This window comes from Musa acuminata, chromosome BXJ2-3 (assembly GCF_036884655.1).
Source record: "Musa acuminata AAA Group cultivar baxijiao chromosome BXJ2-3, Cavendish_Baxijiao_AAA, whole genome shotgun sequence".
Classification (NCBI taxonomy): domain Eukaryota; kingdom Viridiplantae; phylum Streptophyta; class Magnoliopsida; order Zingiberales; family Musaceae; genus Musa; species Musa acuminata.
In genome coordinates this window covers 33219151-33239323 of record NC_088340.1, presented here as the reverse complement: position 1 = coordinate 33239323, position 20173 = coordinate 33219151, and the positions used below count along the sequence as shown (strand labels likewise).

At 33.9% G+C, this 20173-nt stretch overlaps 1 protein-coding gene across 2 annotated transcripts; it reads left to right on the top strand.

The window, feature by feature from the left end:
- The first annotated feature begins 1726 nt into the window (after positions 1-1726).
- Positions 1727-14772, top strand: LOC135607774 (BAG-associated GRAM protein 1-like). Of its 2 annotated transcripts, none has more exons than XM_065099834.1 (18): positions 1727-2048; positions 2411-2461; positions 2634-2731; positions 5173-5248; positions 5836-5961; positions 6047-6093; positions 6545-6650; positions 6760-6876; positions 8629-8658; positions 8886-8985; positions 9523-9626; positions 11558-11701; positions 11782-11886; positions 13557-13703; positions 13798-13851; positions 13998-14061; positions 14162-14223; positions 14523-14772. In XM_065099834.1, exons 1-18 carry the CDS (start codon positions 1845-1847, stop codon positions 14637-14639), a joined length of 1752 nt encoding a protein of 583 aa, XP_064955906.1. In that variant the 5' UTR covers positions 1727-1844; the 3' UTR covers positions 14640-14772. The 2 variants fall into 2 exon arrangements, with proteins under 2 accessions (XP_064955906.1, XP_064955907.1); XM_065099835.1 differs by having other exon boundaries at positions 1965-2090.
- Positions 14773-20173: the final 5401 nt, after the last annotated feature.

Below are 20173 nucleotides of genomic sequence, written 5' to 3'. Positions count from 1 at the left end.
GGTGATCGCTGCCTTGATGGGTGTAGTGGTGCACTGATGAGCGTGTGCCGCTTGCGTTTCGTGGTCCCCTTGACGAGGTCATCATGGGGAACACGTGGTGGGATCTGGTGGTCCGATGGCACATGGTCTTCCATGTGCCTTGATGCTTGCCCACGGTCACATTTGGTTGACCATGGCAACGACTCAGAACCAGCGACCTTGTGTTGACTTGTTCCAATTTTGACTAACAAATTTTGACTTTGTGAGACTAGTGGAAATATGGCGTTTGTGTTCCTTTAGATCATTTATTTTTCATGAATTATTTAAATATTGAAGGGAATTTTTGGAAAGATATTTAGTTACATTACAATAAAACAGATCAATTTTAAGGTAATTATTTTTTTCTTTTACATTTTCCCTCATGAAAAATTTGATTTGTGAGATTTTGCAATAGGTATTTTGAAAAATCTTATTGTAATTTCAAATCAAGGGGATCAAAGGCAATCTCCAGCACGAAGAGGCTGCCTTTAGATAGGTACGAGCTGATTAGAATTCCATTAGACTTTGCTGATGAAGGTTTTGTGACAGATCTCCATGGAATTATGACCTCCATCACTCTTCCACACCATCACCTCGAGTTCATGAACAAACAGTGAAAGCTTGACTGATATAAATCTGGTCCCTCCAAGATAAACTTTGTTCATGTTAGAGCTTGGTAATGATAAGATAAACTTCATGTTAAACTTTGTTCTTGATGTGGTCGAGCTATAACTAAGCAAAAGCTTAGGCAAGAGATGGACTGATCACTGAGAGTAACTTCAGTGGATCCAAGCTGAACTCTCAGGATTGCTTGGTCAACAAAGGGTTGGACAAACACAGATGTTTCATGGCTTAGCTTTTCCTCTTTCTTCTTCTCATCAAGCATCGGCATCATATGGTCTCCAGGACACAGCAACATTATTATCTCCTGCAACCTCACCTCGCGTGCCACTCTGCTCCTTGCTTAGTTGACAGTGACCTGACTTCAGGTCGGCGAGTAGAAGACGCTTCTCTTGCAAGTCACCCTGATAAATGAGAGAGAACAGTTAGCTAGTAGAATCTGTTTATTACATTGTTTTCTTTGGTTAAGAGGAAGAAGACTGAAAGGTCTGTTCGATCGCCGGCACAATCATATAATATGTTTTAGCTTTCTGTGTGATGCATGCTGAGAAAGATATGCTTATGAAGACATCACTGTACTTTCAAATGGAATCCCACATGCAATAGAAATCATGAACGCAGTGGCTTTACAGCGACGACGCCATGCCGGAGCCACTGCAATGCCGTCCGCCATCTTTTCCTCGTCCTCCTTTCGGCTCCTCCCACCGTTTCCGATCATTACTCTTCCGAACCCCATCCGCCGTACCCGCTAACCCTGACTCCATCGCGAGTGGTCCAAAAGATGGGGCCCTCGAAGGATTTCCCGTGGGTACGTTTCGAGAGAGTTGGACAAGTGGTTTCGAAGCCTCCCGGACATCAAAACGGTTATGTACTCCGCAAGATTTATGTAGACTTTGCCTTTCTCGATGCTATGAGCTCACACGTCTTCAAACTCTATTGGTTAAACGACCGGTGCATGTTAAAATGAAGGGAACGCGGAAGTCAAGCAGAACGTGTCTTCCCCATGCGCGCTCAGTGGCGTTTTTGTTAGTTCTTAGTTCGACGGGGGCATTTCGCCGATGTTTGGCCCTTTTACTTCCCGCGACGGTCGTATAAATCTCTCTCCCGTTTTGGAGCAACCAACGGAAGCAAATCCGAGCTCCAAATCCCTAGAAAACTCCATCTCGATCTCCAAGTCCCAGATATCGGTCATTCTCCCATTGCAGATGCTGGTAGACGTTCTCTTCCCCTCGTGGTGGGAGGTTGAAGTGGCGGTCTCCTCTGCAATCCTCTTGATCGCGGCTTACCTCATCTTTTGGGAGAGCTCTACCTCCTCCTCCAAAGGAAGCGAGCTCGATTGGCCTCGCTGTAGGAGTGAAATAACAGCAGCGAATAGGGAGATTGTTCTTGAATCCGAGGACAAGGAGGAGGTCGGACTCAAAGAATTATGTTTATTCTTCTGGAATTTCTAGGTTTGAGTCAAATCGGGTCTTGGAAAGTTCTTCACTTTCTATTTTTAAAAAACTTCAAAAAAAAAAAAGTATACTAGCCAACATGGAAGTTACAATTTTTCGTTCTCGTCATTTCAATTTTCAGTTATATGATCTCTTCATATGTTTGGTTTGGCTGATGGTATAAAAGAATATGGAGCCAGAAGGAAATGACTTGTTTCAATGTACCATGACTAGGAGAAATGCCTTTAGATTATTTTGAAGAAACAGTTGATATTCTGGTTTTGCATTATACAAAATGGTCTTTCCATTTTTTTGACATTAATTCACTCATTATGTAGAAATGTCCATCAAATGAAGACTTGCTTGGCACTTCTCCATATCTTGTCAAGGTAATTCTAGTTAGGTTTGCACTAGTTATTGGGATAACAATACTTGAGTAGAACAATTTGCTCTACAGTTTTAAGAAAAACATTATTGGACAAATAGTACTTGAAAACAGGTTATGCATCTCTTTTTATTTTCCGTACTAGATACAATTGTCTAAATATGTTTGTACTTAAGTTGGAACTACTGGCGGCCAAGAACCTAATTGGTGCAAACCTGGATGGCACATCAGATTCTTACGCAATAATTAGTTGTGGCGGACAAACCCGGTATAGGTAAGTGCATTCATGCTCCTTCCTGATAATGTTCTGACAAAGTTGTTTGGATCTACATCTATTATGTAATTAACTTATCTCAATAACGTTTTTTGTTAAGCATCTAGATCTTTGGTGCTCTGGTCTTTGCTTGATAATGGTTGCTAAGGCACTTTAATCTACATATTCTACCATCCCATTTTAAGTGTTTAAGTTTACAGTATTGTCTCTAATGAACTCTTGGCCTCACTTATGGCAACAAAATATTTAAGAAACATAATTTTGAGTACCAGAATAGTGCCGATCCATGGCTACGTTGATATGGGTCCGGTCTATACCAGCATACCAACATGCTATGTCAGCACATACATATGGTGAAAAGCCGATTTTGGTCCATTGGAATTAGATAGACATGAGCCCAAGTTTATAACAAAATAATTAATAATTGATATTGTATCCACATTGTTTCCTATGAACCTCATACTCACTGGAGACTGTAGACTCAGATGCTTGCTGGTATGAAACAATAAGATGAGGGTGAGTGAGTATTTAGGATAAGGCAAAAAAGAACTCTCTTTTTTCTTTGAATAACTAAGACCTCGATACTCAATTACAAGGATTTATTTACCGAATTCAAAATTTCCTCCCAAGCTTCCTTTCCTCCTTAAATAGATGATTTGTTTGTTAAATATCTCAGTCACCATATACCTAATTAATCAATTTAGCTCACAGTAACCTAATTACTGGTCTCAATTTACAAGGATACACAAGTTACAAAACAATATTAATTAACAATACCCTAAAACTTAGTTGCTTGGAACTTGATAATTAGTTTTGAAACTTAATATTTTGCCTTAATAGCTTTAACTGTAAGCTTGGTGACTCATCTTGGAACTAGATGCTTGAAACATGATGAATTGAGACTTGAGATTATTATTATTTTATGATTCAATATTGTCATATTATTTTATTCAAGGTTCGTAGTTTCGCATACCTATACTGTATTGGTTAGGACTTGGATCGATACTGTGATGGTCCATATCAGTGTACTGTGTCGAGACACTGATACATACCGATTGACAGAAAAACCTAAAAAAATACTTAAAAGACAAAAAAAAAGAAACTGTCCCCTGTTCTGGGCATACTGAGCGGTAAAGGCCTTGTGCTGAATGGTACAAGCCTTGTGATGCCTGTTGGATGTACAGTATGTACATGGATGATACAGGCCAATCTATGTTATTTAGGTCAACTTGTATGGATCTAGGCTTAAAAGTCTGCTCAAAACTAGGCTAGATTTACATGAATTTAACCTTAGTCTATGCTTTTGTAAGTTGGATTCCTATAAATCTCTACCAAGGAAACAAAGTAAAACAGAGAGGAGGAGGAACAACCATAGTTTTCAAATTCCTTGGAGACAAAAAATGTCATTGAAAGGTCAATTTGCTGCTTTTCTTTTTAACCTTGCATACGATGGGTTCTTTTCTAACTAATGAAGAAGATAAGAAGCTCTTAAGCCATTGAAATAACAATTGCCTTGCTGTAATAATGGTTCGTCTAAGCAAGGTCTGCCATACCGAAGCGTACCGCCCGTATCGGGCGGTACGTACCGGTCCGACAGGTTCCCGGTACGCAGACCGCCCGATACCGCTACATTGCTACAGTATTATACTGTAGCACTGCTACAGTATGAAAAAGTATAAAATTGTTCGGTACACCAGGATGTACCGCTCGGTACGCCCTGATGTACCGCCCAGTACACCAGTACCGTACCATACCGAGCCTGGGTCGAGACGCCGGTACGGTACGGCGAACCTTGTGTCTAAGTATGATAAGATGGTCTTAACTTCCATGCAATATTATCTTATGAATAGTCTATGTAGATTGTAATTTCTTACTTGAATCAATTTAAGTAAATGACTGACGTAGTTTTTTCATTTATGTTTGACTTAGAGACAGATAAATATTAGTCTGATATCAATTTTAATAATTTGTTTTCAACTACCAATTTGTGCTGCTTGAAATTAATAGTATGGGTCGGTTTGATCCATATTTGAAACCTTGGACTTGGATACTTGTGATAGTTTCTTCCACCAAGGTTTTATACATCAGTTGGACTTGTATGTATCAATTGATATTTACTAGTTCAACCAAGGACTATATTGGACCATATAAATCGATATTGATATATATATTTATTTTATTATCTTTTTGGTGATACTAGATTGTTTATCACTCAATATATATGTATTTTGTACTGGTCTGACCAACTGTAGGGACCAGCATTGGATCGAGATTTTTAAATCTTCGCTTTTTTACAATGCAAATCTCAAGGATAATTAACTTATCCAAATACCTCTAACAAAAGTTGTACTTCAAATAAAATCTACTTTTCTTTCTTGCACATGGTTAGTGTGCAGATGAAATGTTGCACTATTTAAGTACCATTTGCATTGCTAATGCAGCTCAATGATACCCAGCTCAAGAGACCCTTTATGGGGAGAAGAATTCAATTTCTTTGTAGATAAGCTCCCTATTCAGGTCAGTTCTTCATTTCAAAAATCTTATTTCTTGCTACAATTCATTGAAGTTTTTTCAGTATTGTTGCACATATTGAAAACTAAAAAATTTTCTCTTTACACCTTTTTTTGACATGTAATAAATGACCTCTAAAGTAACTAATAACACTATTTTGATATGCTAGCACGTGGCATGTGACATGCCATGACAACTTGATGGTCTAAATTGGATTTACTTCATTTATATTGTATATTCAATATAATCAAAATAAGTGCCGACATAAATTGCTAAAGAAGGACATACTTTCTTGAATTAACATATGATAGAAAGCAATGCCATTGACGAAGTCTTTTACTATTCTCAGGTCTTAATGGTTGTTGTCTCAACATAAATTCATTTTCTTCAATATCTAACATTTTCTAGATTTACCAAGGCTTCATACACTCCAAGAGAGTAGCTTCATTTAATCATTGATATGGAGGTATAATTCATGTACCAAACATAATGTCCATGTATAATGTAATACAAAAAGGTCCTCTAGACTCATGAACTTTTATGATATTTGGTGTTTTCCATGGTAATTTTTTCTATTGCGACTTTGATTTCAGATCAGTATAACATTTTATGACTGGGATGTAGTACGAAAATCCACAGTCCTTGGGTCTTTGGTTGTTTCAGTAGAAGAAGGCTATACTGGGGCAAGCTGGTACACTTTGGATAGCACGTTGGCAGAGGTAAAATGAGTATATTTTCAGTTTCTATTATCCTCATGAAACTCTTAACTGTGCTCTTGTAATTGTTATACATTTTCTTTTCTAGGTCTGTCTGCATATTAGTTCATTTAAACTACCTGCAGTTTTCTCAAGGTAATATTTTTCTTTAATGGCTTGTAATTTGTTCTCGTTGTGAACCTTTTTTTTATTTTTATTCACTGTTAGTAGTAGTTATACTATTATATATTAGTTCTCTTCTAACATGGTTTTTTTTCTGTATGATGAACTCATCTTGGACAACTTTTTCCTGAGTGAATTGTCCAACTATATTTTATGATTTGTTCTTGAATGTTTTATGCATATTAACACAACATAAGTTGAATTCGCTTGTTTGCTTCGGAATCCTGAATGCTGCATCATCTTGTGTTTATCTGTGTTCACAAGCACAAGTTATATGCATTCTTTTCAATTTGCAATTTGGACTTTCTTTTCATAGTTGATTGTAATGCTAATACAATCTGAAATTTCTATGAGTAAGAGTTCTCTATCAATAAATTTTATTAGATTGAATCATTCTAAATATAATGCATTATTTGTTCTTTAGGTCATTTAGTAGTTTTATCATAGCAGATGCACGCAGAAGGTTGTCATCAGAAATTCATCAGAAACCTGGGCCTCTGCAGACCATATTTAAACTACCTTCAGATGAGGCAACTTTCTCTACTTCAATAAAAAAAATATTTTTTTGAATGACATTAAATTTTTCAGAATTTTAAGACCTAATTTAGTTATTATATTGAAGCAACAGTTTCTTTCCAGGTTATTTGCCACAGTTATTCATGTGCTCTTGAAAGATCATTTTTGTACCATGGGCGCATGTATGTCTCTGCGTGGCACATTTGCTTCCATTCTAATGTTTTCTCTAAACAAATGAAGGTCTGGTAATCCCTTGGCTTAGATATTTTCCTTTTTTGGATAATTTTGTTGATGGAAACATTGTAGTCTATGATTGTCAATAGGCTACCTATATTCTTTACATTGTTCTTTAAACTCAAAAACTTGATGCAGTCAGTTAGTACAGTTTTAAGTTGATACTCTTTTGTTGTTATTGATTATAAAAATCTATGAATAATGGTGATAGTGCAATGCTCCTGATGAATTATTGAATGACATAGTCACATGTCACCCAAGTGTACACAGAAACTAGAAACTACTAATTGATAAGTTTACTTTTCAGGTCGAGAAGACTACTCATTATTGCTAACCGACATGCAGTATAAGATTTTGGATTGAGGATATAAATATAAAGAACTCACTAATGAATCAATCATCTCCTTTGAGAAAGATCAGTCCTATCATTGTTGTGATTGCAGGGAGGAATTTACTTTTTCTTCTTTATAACACATGCCCTTGGTTTATAATGAATTTTGATTCTTAGGTTTAGTCACAAACTTCATTAAATTATAATAATGCCTTTTCTACAAATAAATTAATCTAAAGAGTGTGACTTGATACAACATATTTAGTTTAATTATTGCACAGGAGAAAATAATTCTAGTCATATGGAGGAAGAAAGGTATTGCTGATTCTTCACTTAAGCAAATTACACTAATTTTTCTCATGGGCATGCTTATTTCTTGCATTCATGAAAACATTGAACTTGGTCATATTCTTAAGCTATACTTAATTTGGTTTTTTTTAAGCAAATAGAATGTGATCTCTATTGGTAAGAAAAAGGATATTTCTTATATTTGTTTACTATAAGTTCCCAAGTCAAACTGTCAATTTCTGCTAAAGAAATAAAATATCAATTTCTGCTAAAGAAAGAAATAACTTTCAATGTTATAATCATCTAGTTAGACAGATTATTAAGTTTACATAATTTTTATTTTTGTTCATTTGAGATAAATAAAATACCCTATAGCAAAGCTTTTGCTTACCACCATGAAAATTCTCTTTGTTTGCATGAAATTAATTTACATCCAATTAGTTACATACTTCACTAAACTTATGGTGGATCAATTTTTTTAATTTTAGCTTGTACTCTATATGAGGTGGGTGGTTTGGTATACCGATTTCATATTTTGATAAGGGGTGTAATCAATCTTGATGCTATGATATCTCATCCCCTGGTCTTAAAATTATTTTGGCTTACCTTTGAATAACCTAACCACATTGATTAGGTTACTATTGAAGAAAGAAATAACTTTGTATGTTATAATCATCTAGTTAGGCAGAAATAACTTTATATGCATGTATATATATGTATATATACATATGTATATATATACATACATACATACACATACATAGATATACATACATACATATATATTATGTATATATATTAGGCAGATTATTATGTTATATATATATGTACATATGTATGTGTGTGTGTGTGTGTGTGTGTTTGTATGTATGTATATATGTACATATATATATGAGGTGGGTGGTGGTATACTGATTTCATATTTTTGGGCTTAGTCAATCTTGATGCTATGATATCTCATCCCCTGTTCTTAAAATTATTTTGGCTTACATTTGAATAACCTAACCACATTGATTAAGCCTTCAAGAAATATATCAATGTTCTCATTTTAGTACTCTCACTGCTCATATTTTATTAATGTTTTCTGTATATTAATTTTTCATAGATTCTGAAAAATCACTTGACGTCAACTTTTCCAGGTGGTTATTCCCTTTGGTGATATATATGTGGTATGTTGATTATACTCTGCTTTATGTGCACTCTTTGCTGGTTACTCTTACAGTATCCTAAATTATATAGAATAATCAACTTTAAAATGCTTAAATACTTTTGTGATATAAATGATATATGTTGATCATATTTTGCTATATTTGATCTCTTTTCTGGTTCTTCAATGCATAAAGTTTTCTATATTTATAATTTTGTGTCAAATTGCTTTCCGGTGTTAGAAGTACAGATCAAAAGGAGCCAACATGCTTGTATTAATCCTGCAATTACAATAATTCTCCAGATGGGTTCTGGCGGACATGGTGTGCCTCCTTTAAAAGGTCCAGATGGTAAGACATTTGTTTCTAGACGTCTCAATTTAATATGTTAGTATTTATGAGAATATCCTAATTCAGTAAAAACTGAAAATTATATTGATTCCAAGAATTAACAACTTGTTTTTGTTGTCAAAATGATAATTGGAGTAAAATATTTTAGAATAATTGTACAATATATATAAATTGTTTAAGCTGGAAACTTGAATGAAAGCAATTGGTTATTACATAGCTATTGACCATGGGTACTTGGTTTATGTTTTATATATGTAGACGTAACACAATAAATACTCAATTCATTTTAGATTCCCTATATTTCTCTTAAGAGGCCATGTCATGCATTGTCTTAATTTACTTACCTTGCACCATAATAAGATCTTCTCTTATGAGGGCCTATGTCATTCATTGCCTTAAACCATCTTCCTTCATATATGTTCTACAACTCGAATAGAAAAATAGAAAAAACCATCTCATGCGACCCTGTGGTTGATTAAGAAGATACCATGGTTTTACAGTTAGCCTTAAACTAAGCATTTGTTTGGCCATTTTCAGGTCGAGTCAGATACAAATTTGCATCATTTTGGAATAGGAACCATTCAATAAGAGCTCTATGGCATACCATAAAACTATACCGAGCACGATTGGATGCTGAGAAGGTCTGTATGTCTCCTCTGTTTAATTTATACTCCTTGCTTCATGTCTTCTTGCATATTTTATTGTTAACTGTTTTCACATTTCTTTATATATTTTCTAACTTTTTTGAGGCATTCAGTAACAGTGAAGGATAGTACAGACAGTTGTTTATTTGCAAAAAATTAACCATTGGCAAAATATCCATTTCAAGCTATCAACTCCCATCTATGGTGATAAAAGAAATACAATTATAGGAGTTATAACCTTCTGTCAGGCACCTTCTAATCTCCATGGGAAGACTCAGGAGAAAATTGAGAAAGAGAAAAGAGAGAAGGGGGAAATAGAACAGAGATAGAGAGGAAAGAGAGGGAACAATATTGATAATTCAAATTGTGATGAGTCATGATATTATAGGATGTGTATCTATATTAGTTTACTCATCCTTCTGTATTTGTAAACAACATAGGAATAAACAAGGGCTTATGATCATAAGACTAGAGAAAATAATTTTGCATGCCATGAATCCTGTATTATACAATTCCCCAAATACCATTGTTAATAAGAAAATAACTAGTCTAACTTATACTACAATGATATCAGAGCTTTTGGACACTAAATTGATCCTAAATGGGGCTCTATAGATCTCTCAAAATTGTCTTTAAAAATAATGAGAAATATAAGTGCTTTATTTTAGTAGGACTTGAATACCTCTTTCAAGAGGAGGATGTTCTTATTGCTTGCTTAGGAAAAGAGACTGGCTGATATGAAACATTATATTTTATAGATTAAGTACAAACATAAAATGTCAAAATCAGGAGTTGGATGATATGTAATTGCTATGATAAGGTTCTTGATTTCTCCTAATTATAAATAATGTGTCTATGACAATTTATTTAATCAATATAGGCTGTTTTCTTTTAGAAAAGTGCATGAAAAAGTTTTGATTTTTTCATCTTCATCTGATTTCCATCAAAAGTCAGAACAATTACAGAATGACAAAAAAAAAAAGAAGTTTGATATCACAAAATTGAGCTGGTTTACTTAGCAAATATTTTACTATGATGTTTGGTGAAAGACATATAAAGGAGAGGAGAAAATATGAATAAACAATCAATTATTATCAAGAATTGAAGATTGTCTAATATGGTCCATCTAGGTAGGTATTGACAAAAATGACAAAGAAACAACTAAGAGGATCAAGCTTTCCATTTTCATCCCTTGCTTTACATCAAGTTGATAAGGATGTATATATTCACTGTTGGATCAGATGCGGTCAGTTGATACTCGTGGTCCAACAGTCTGGACCTCTATCCAGGGGCTTGTAATTAACCAAGTAGACATGTAAATTACATCATTTCACTGTTAAAATAGGCAAACTAGAGATCTGATTCAGGGCTATGGTTTGCAAACCATATTATGAAGATTTATGAAACATCTAAAGCTTTTTCTTCAGTTTCTCATTTAACTTGAATGTATCGCCACTATTATAAAAAGGCCTTTGTTCACTTGGTAAATATGTGATTATTGGTATGCTTATTTGGAAAATGGCATTTTGACATGGCTTACATCCCCTATGATTCTTGCAGCAAATATGGCGAGTTTTCCTTATGCTTATACATATAGTTATAAGCCTGTCTAGCAAGGTTTCATCTTTTAAATACCGGTGTTGACAACCCTATTATACCAGTACATAATGAGATATTGAGCAGTATAGTAACCTGTATTGCCATGTACCATCAGAAAAAAACATAAACCAGTGTAATTCCATTAGTAACTAGACTGGTAATTACTAATTCGACCAGTACTTTCTAGTTTCTAAACAAGTTTTGTTGTTCACGAGTGATATGTTCATATATCTTGGACTCTGACTTTTATTTTAAACCATGCTTTATGGTTCATGATTGAGACACAAAAAAAATTTAACGCTTACCTTGACTGCATTATTTGAACCTAGGAGAGGATGCAATCAGCATTGCGTGCATGCAGCAGTTCTGTCTACAATGATACAAAGCAAATAAAAAGTATTAAAGGAAATATAGCCAAGACTAAAAGATTACAAGCTTTCATCAACGAGAAGGCTCTATTTTGCTCTGTCAATGTAAGCATAAGTTAACTTTATTTTATTTTTATTTTTATGATGAATATAATTTAGAATTGACAATGCATCCAATTTTCCAGGATATTTTCCCATGTACAGCCAAGCAGTTCTTTACTTTGTTGTTAAGTGATGATTCAAAGTTTATTGAAGAGTTCCTGGCAGCAAAAAATGATACTAATATTAGTGTAAGTGTTTATATCTATGTGCAATCTCTACCCTCAGTTGCGTGGTAACTAGAAATCATTCAAAGCTGATTGAAGCCGATTCAATTTGTCCAACCTCTGCCTGTGATGGGGATATATTTCCTATTTAAATATTAGTTTATTAAAGCCTTGGCATTTACATTTATAGCATGGTTTTAAAATATGATATTGGACCCCATACTGTTTGCTGACCAGACCGGTTTGGGTCTGGTATATTGACAAATGGTACAATGGCATAGCGCGGTGAGCACCAGGAAGGGGAGAGGGGGAAGAAAGGAGGAAGATGAGAGGAGCTGAGGAAAGGTATCGGGCAGGCAGGCTTCCTGGTTTCCCATCATACCAATATTTACCATCCAGTTCATACCAGTCTGGATGGTTTTTCAAATTGTGGTTTGCAGCTTTATCACTGTTTCATATAATTAGTGAGGTTACCATCCCGTCTTGATCAGCAGGTGTCTATGACAGGCCCATTCTGGTTTTCAAAGATGAGACTGACATGCAACAAACATTGCATCCAGAAAATACATTGCAGAATGGAGCTTATGGTTGTTTTTTTGTCAATGGCGATATTTTTTTTCCATTCTTTTCTGTTTTCTGTGTCAAATTGGTTCAGTCACTGAATGGTTCAATACATGCACTTCCTAATACATGTCATAAGTAGTGTACAATGCATTACTCAATACATATTGTGTCATAGACGAATCAATACTAAAAGTTTTTCTGTTTTTGTTGGATTTAATACTGCTGCAGTAGTGTAAAATCCCTTCAATCCAATCGGATTATAATTTAACTGATTTTGTCCAACTCAATTATAGTCGGACAATTAGCAACTAAAATGCCATATGTTTGGTTCTAGGGTGTGTAGGGGAAGCGGCTGAATCATGCAAGTACTTTCTCCCACAACCACTTATAAGGGTTAATGATCAGAGGGCATGAGGATGATGATTTTCCATCTCTCTTTAACTTCTTGGACCAATGAGTTTAGTCCATAATTGATCTTGCATGAGTTTCATATTTGGTAACCTAACATAGTACCTATAACTTGAGGGTATTTAGGTGTATATTGTTGGCTATCATGAAGAATTTAAAAATTCATCTGTCCCAATTGATTGACATTCACAGAAAAAAAAGATTCATTTTTATAAATGATCAGATGAACTTTCTGATGTATCATCTTCCTCTGTGATCACTTCACCTAGGAACAGTTCACCGTTAATGAATGAGAAAACCAGTTTGTGCTACAATCTCATTTTTGAAGTTCTAGATAACAAATAAATTTCATTGTTTTTTTCATGATCCAAGAGATTAGATCTTAACAATAGACAGGTTGTTTCAGATTAGATCTCAACAATAGACAGGTTGCTTCCCAAGAGCATCTGGACTGTATCCTTCTTAAGTAAGCTTTGTATTCCAGAGATCCAAATGGACCCTTTGTGAATTTGTATATCACCTTTTAGTTGATCTCATGTGGCTGCATTTTGGTAGGATGGTACGGTAGCTTGGGGGTGATTAATTTATCAGGAATTGTATTTTTTGAATGATTATAATGTAAATCTCATCGATGTTAGTTGTGTTCTAAATTGTATTTTAGCATTCAGCATATGTCATATTCCTTAAGGAGAATGCAACAATTTTAATACTTGTGTTCCCAGTCGGGCAAGTGGCAGATTGCAGATGATTATGATGGTTTGGTCCGTGAACTAACATTCAGGTCGCCATGTCACAGTCCATTGTGCCCTCCAGATACAGCCGTCACAGAGTGGCAACATGCTGTTCTTTCAAGTGACAAGGCAACCTTGGTATGGTCCCAACACTTTCATTTATACTTTATAAATATTTAAACTTTCATAGTTTTCCCTAATATAAGTTTACCTACAATTTTCTATTTATTAGGTTTATGAGACAGTGCAGCAAGCTCATGATGTTCCTTTTGGTTCCTGCTTTGAGGTACTTAATAATATACTGATAACAAACTGTGTACAACTTGATTAATCTGTTGACAGTGATCTTATATATCTTAATAATATATGATGTGAGAAACTCATATCAGGGCACAAAAGATCTTATTTGGTTAACGCTACAATTTGCTGCAGATCCACACCAGATGGACATTGAGAACAACCACCCAGAGTTCCTGTTCGATGGATATACGAATTGGTATTGCTTTCCTTTTGTTTTATTGCATTCGTGTTCTTGAATCTTTCATGTTTGTCTCTAGTTGTTGGTGTATCGTTTTTCAATCGATGGCATTCATCAGGTGTAAATTTTAAGAAGTGGTGCATTTTGCAGTCCAGAATAAGGTCTGGAGCCACTGATGAGGTGTGCCTCTGTTCATCTACTCTCCCATCTTTTAAATCCGTTTACATATGAGTGATGTGAAGACACAGCTACAAACTTTGTTCGATGACTTCTCCCTGCATGCATACTCACCAAACTGTGATAAGCATCATCACTTAACCTAACTCATCAATTAAGGCAGCATGAACAAGTCCAATGGTCCTTTTCATTTCGTATTTTGCTGACCAAAAAAGAAAAAAAGAAACATGATGATATAGTTGCTAGATGTCGCTCATCAACTGATGATTTATACATGTTGATCTGTCTTACCATGGCTGCAGCAAAAGAAAGAGGTGGAGCGGTTTATGGCGGCAGCTCGCGGATATCTTCTTACTTCCAAGTACTCAACCATGGAGATGGATGAAGCATCAGCTTCTTCTCCTTCCTCAACTAATTAACGATGGTGAAAAAAGACATTAATTGTTGTCTTCTTTTGGGGTGTTTCTCATTGAATCATTTAATCTAATTGATGATGTACTGTTACATTTGCTGTGTCAATCAAAATTTTAAGTCTCCAATCAATTCCCATTAGATGCATCAATCAAATTATTGTCCTTTTATTCTCCTTGCAAATTGCCCACAGAAAACCTTCGAGGAACAAGTAGTGAATGATCGAGATTCCATGAATGTTCGCTTGATCACTAATAAAATCATTGTATTTGTATTTGTATGCAATTTAGCCTAATCAATGGAAGAAACGATAGTTTAAAGCTATCATTTCTATTGTTTCTTTAATTGATAAAGTAAAAAATGATATTAATGTGTCCGTCAGCTTAAAGATCTTAACAACAATTTATCGTAAGATCGAGACATGTGATACTAAGATTTGTCCTCTTAAACAAAGATTATAACTGTGTCGTTAATTGAGCCGATGATACCAACGACCAAACCAACTAAAATCCTATGATCCCTCTCATTACTTGCACCAATCACTGCATGAAAGCAGCATTCCCGCCTATCAAGCTTGCTTATCGATCTCAAAAGCACTCTTCATGGATCCTCACATGGCGATCACCTCGAAATCCGTATGCTGATGACGCTCATCTTCTTCGCCAGTATTATTCTGACTTAAAGCAGTGGCCATGAACACCTCGGTGTGCCCACTTCCTCGTCTCGACCCTCATGCATAGCTTCCTTCATCGCATCAGCCACCATAAACGCTGTGCTCACTTCCACGCACCAAAAGCCGAGCCGCCGGCTTTTCGGGCGGCACGATCGCCGAGCTCGAGGAGGTCACGTTCGCAGAACCTACTTAAACCGACCGTGTCGCGTGCGTCGACTGTGTTTGAGCTGCCTCCAGCCCCGATGGAGTCGAACAGAGCAGTCGCAGTGTTGCTCGTCGTCCTCGTTGCGGCCGTCGCTGTGAGCACAGGCGGCGTCGACGGTGCGAGGCGTGTGGTCGAGTGGCCTGAGAGTTTGGTGGCTGCAGATTCTGATCCGAAGACGACGACGACGACGACGGCTGCGTGCCTGATGGCTAGATTGGCGTCCGGGCCAAATCCCAAAGGCCCCGGCCATTAGTGCTCAGCTATGGAAGACACAGAGGAAGAGGACGTGCAAAGGATACTGATACAATGTTTCGAGTATTACTCCCTATAATTAGCTCGGTTATAAAAAGCTCATGCATTATGCATTGAATCTTCTTCTACTTTGTGCTTCTTAAGGAAGCCAAGATCTCTCAGATCTAATAATCTAATTCTGTGATATATTACCGTGATCATTCTTAAAGTTTGTGCTATGCATGCGCTCGAGCATCCAACATTTCTCTGCTTGTTTCCGATGGAACAAAGAACACGATACACTCAGCAAAGTGGAGATTCATGTCAGGGTGAATCATGGAAACGTGAAATGGAGTCTGTCTTCGAGGCCATGACAAAGAGGTCAATCATTCTCGGCAAAGATGACACACTAACAAATCCAAACAGGTTTTAAGGAACAGAGACCGGTGGGTCTCACTCCACGGGAACTGCACTCTGCAGCAGATGGGAGGCCTACAGAGATCACTGCAGATTGATTCCAGCTCTCCAAGACTCCCGACACCACCCCCTGGGCAGCCACCTATAGCTAAGCGAGCATCTTACGACATGACAGGCCCCCATTTCCTGCTGTCTTCTCCGGTGTTGGAGTAGACAGCCTTCACATATCCAGGTTCCAAGCATTTGCTGACGCAAATCTGATTAACAAAGAAATGGGAGACAGATTGTTAAACGTAGGACAGAGATTTAGAAGTGGGAGGGAGGGGTGGGGGCACTGAAAGTATGTCAGCGTCTCTGTCTGAAAGCTTGCAAGTGTTTCCAGATCTCGTTGCCTTTCTGACGGACCACAGACACAAGTCCGTCAGGCCTTTCAAAGAGATGACAGCTTGTCAGAAGCGGATACAGTGGCGTAATGCATTGACAACATAACATGAATACATACACAAAAAACATGAAGCAAAGATGGCTATCGGAGATGAAAGAAACTATTTCTTTTCACCTTTGTAAGGCATGAAACTAAATAGCATTGATTGCAGAGACAAAGAAGGACGAGGCTAAACAGTGCCAATTCTTTTCTGGGACTGTCTTCCCTGAGAAGCAATTCTTTTGGTGTGCTTTTGCTGTGGTTTTATGACCGAGCAGAAATAGAAGAACATAACACTCTCAACGCCGGTCTCAAAGTCTGAATAGAAAAAATAAAAAAATTATGAAAGATTATTATTTATAATTAACATAAATTTATGTAGTATAGAATTAGATCATCATTCAGAAATGATGCGAGGAGCCTTCATCATCTAGATGTCTCCAATTGTAAATGATGAACTAGAAGACCATTCCAAAGTAAATAAGGATTCTCTCATTGTTTTAGGTTAATAGGAGTAAAGTAGTTATCGCAAGAACAGAGGATTAAATTAGCAACATGAAATATAGAAATACTTTCGGAGAAGGAAATATAATTGATAAATACTGTGATTAAAAGAAGAATAAATATTATTTACTTATAAGAGACTAAGTAGACAAGAAAAAATATAAAGAGATTAATATTATTAGATTAAAATTTGATATACTAAAAAAAAGTTAAACACAAAAATGATGTAGGAATTATTGTTAATAAAGATTTTAAGAATATTATTATAGATTACAAAGATTTGAAGATAAAATTATAGTTCTAAAATTTATGAAAGGATAAGATGTTTTGAATATCATTAGTGCTTATGTTTCTCGAATTGGATTAAATCATCGAATCAAAAGAAAATTTTGAGAAAGCTCAGATGATATCTTTCGAGGAATGTTTATAATCGAAAAATTTATAATTAAAGGAGATTGATATGGTCATGTGGAGAAAACATATGATGAATATAAAAAAAAGAAAAGCGCATTGGTTATGAAAGAGAAATGAAGATAATGGTATGGTTTTAGATTTTATAATTTTATATAATCTTATAATTATAAATATTAATTTTAAGAAAATAGATAAATATTTAATTATTTATAAGGATGGTCACAATAGTCAAATAAATTTTTTTCTCACTAGAAAGGTAGATAAAGTTATTTATAAAACTTATAAAGTTACACCGAAAGTTTGATGAAGGTTATAGTATTAGATATTTACTGTATAAAATAAAAAAAATTATAAAAAATTACTAAAACTAGATAGTGGGATTTTAAAGATGATAATATAAATATTTTTAAGAATAAGATGAAAAGTATGATGACTTGAACATTAGATAATGATAATATTAATATTATTTGGATTACGATGGCTAATAAGATTAGGAGTTTAACAAAGAAAACTCTTGGCACTACTAAAGATAGAGATATAACCTTAAGAAAGAGTTTATGGTGATACAAGATTGTTTAAAAAATAAATTTTACTAAAAAAACAAGTTTTAAAGATTATTAAAATTATAAAAATAAAGAAAATTTAGAAGATATAAGAAATATAAAAAAGGCTAAAAAAGTGATTAGCATGATAAGATTTAAAGCTTATGTTAATTTTTAAATTAGATACTAAAGATGGTATATATATATATATATATATATATATATATATATATATATATATATATATATATATATATATATCCAATTGCTAAAGTTAGAAAAAAATAAAAATTTAGGTAAACAAATTAGATGCATTAAGGATTAAGATCAAAGAATACTTATTAATGAGATAAAGAAAGGATAAAAAAAATAATTTTATAAATTATTTAATGAATATTTTACATAGGACTTAAATATAACGATAAATAATAATGATAGATTTAATAATAATAGATTTATTCATAAAATTAAAACTAATAAAGTAAAAAAAATATATTAAAGAAGATAAAAATAGTTAAAAGTGTGGGAGTTGATGGTCTCCCTATTGAGGTCTAAAAATATTTAGTAGATAATGAAGTAGTCTTGTTAATTAGTTTATTTAATAAAATCATAAGATTCAGAAGGATGCTTGATGAATGAAAAATAATTTTTAATATCAATTTATAAACATAAGGATGATATACAAATTATTTAAATTATAGATAAATTAAAATCAAGAGTCATATTATGAAACTTTAAAAAAGAGTTATTGAAAATAGGATAAGGATTAAAATAAATATATCTAAAAATTAATTTAATTTTATGCTTGAAACATCAACCACAGAATCTATTTATTTATTAAGATAATTAATAAAAATTATTGAGAGAAAAACAAAATCTATATATGATTTTTATTGATTTAAAGAAAGCTTATGATAGGATTCTTAGATATTTAAGGTGGGTTTAAAAAAAAAAATTTGTTGATTATATTGATGTTATTAAAGATATGTATGATAATATAGATATCTATAGTGTTAAAACAACAAAGAGTGTGTCTTGTAAGCTTTCTATCAGTATAGGATTACACCAAAGATTCACATTAAGTTTCTATATTTTCACATTGATAATGGATGAATTTACTAGTCATTTATATGATAGACTTCCCTGATGTATATCATCTACTAATGATGTTATTTTAGTTGATTAAAGCTTAAGTGAAATTAATTATAAATTTGAGTTATTGAGGTAAGCCTTAAAAATTAAAAGTTTTAGATTAAGTAGGAATTAAAATTGAATATATAAAATATAATTTTAGTGATTCTAGAGATAGACTAAATAATATAATTAAATTGGATGAATAAGAAGTTCTTTAAATAAAAACTTTAAGTATTTTGGATCAATTATTATGAAGAGATTGATAAAGGTATAATTCATAAGGTAAAAACATGATGGTTAAAATGATGAAGGACGTTAGGAGTCATGTGTGATCATTGGATACTTTCGATATTAAAAGAAATATTTTATAAGATAATTGTGAGACCGATAATGCTTTATGGATCTGAGTGTAGGATATTTAAGAAAAAAATATAAAAAAATTAGTATTAGTGAATTAAGAATGTTAAAATGAATGTGTGGAGTTACTAGGAAAGATAAAAAATAATATTTATATTCATTAACAACTAGATATCATTTCGATAGAGGATAAGATAAGAAAAAATTATTTAAGTTGGTATAAATAGAGAAGACATGCAAATGTGATAATCAAAAGAGATAAAATAGTTATCGTAAAAAGATGTAAAAAGATCTTAATAAAAATTATAAATAAAAAAAATAAATATTCTAAACTTAATTAAATATATAATATTTTATAGATTTCATTGATGATAAAAAAAAATCTATATAGTCGATCGAGACTTATAATTTTATTATTATTGTAAAAATAAGATAAATTATTGATGAGTAAAAGTAAGATGAGGAGAAGCTTCCTATGCTGTATCTCTATACTTACCATCATCCTTTTGCAAATGATTCAATCCGAGCTTACAGTGAACACAATTATATGACAAATTGGTGTGTCATCTCAACCTAAAGTATACAAAAAAAGAAAGAAAAAAAATGCAACAATAGAAAGGAAAAGTTTGATCACGATGACA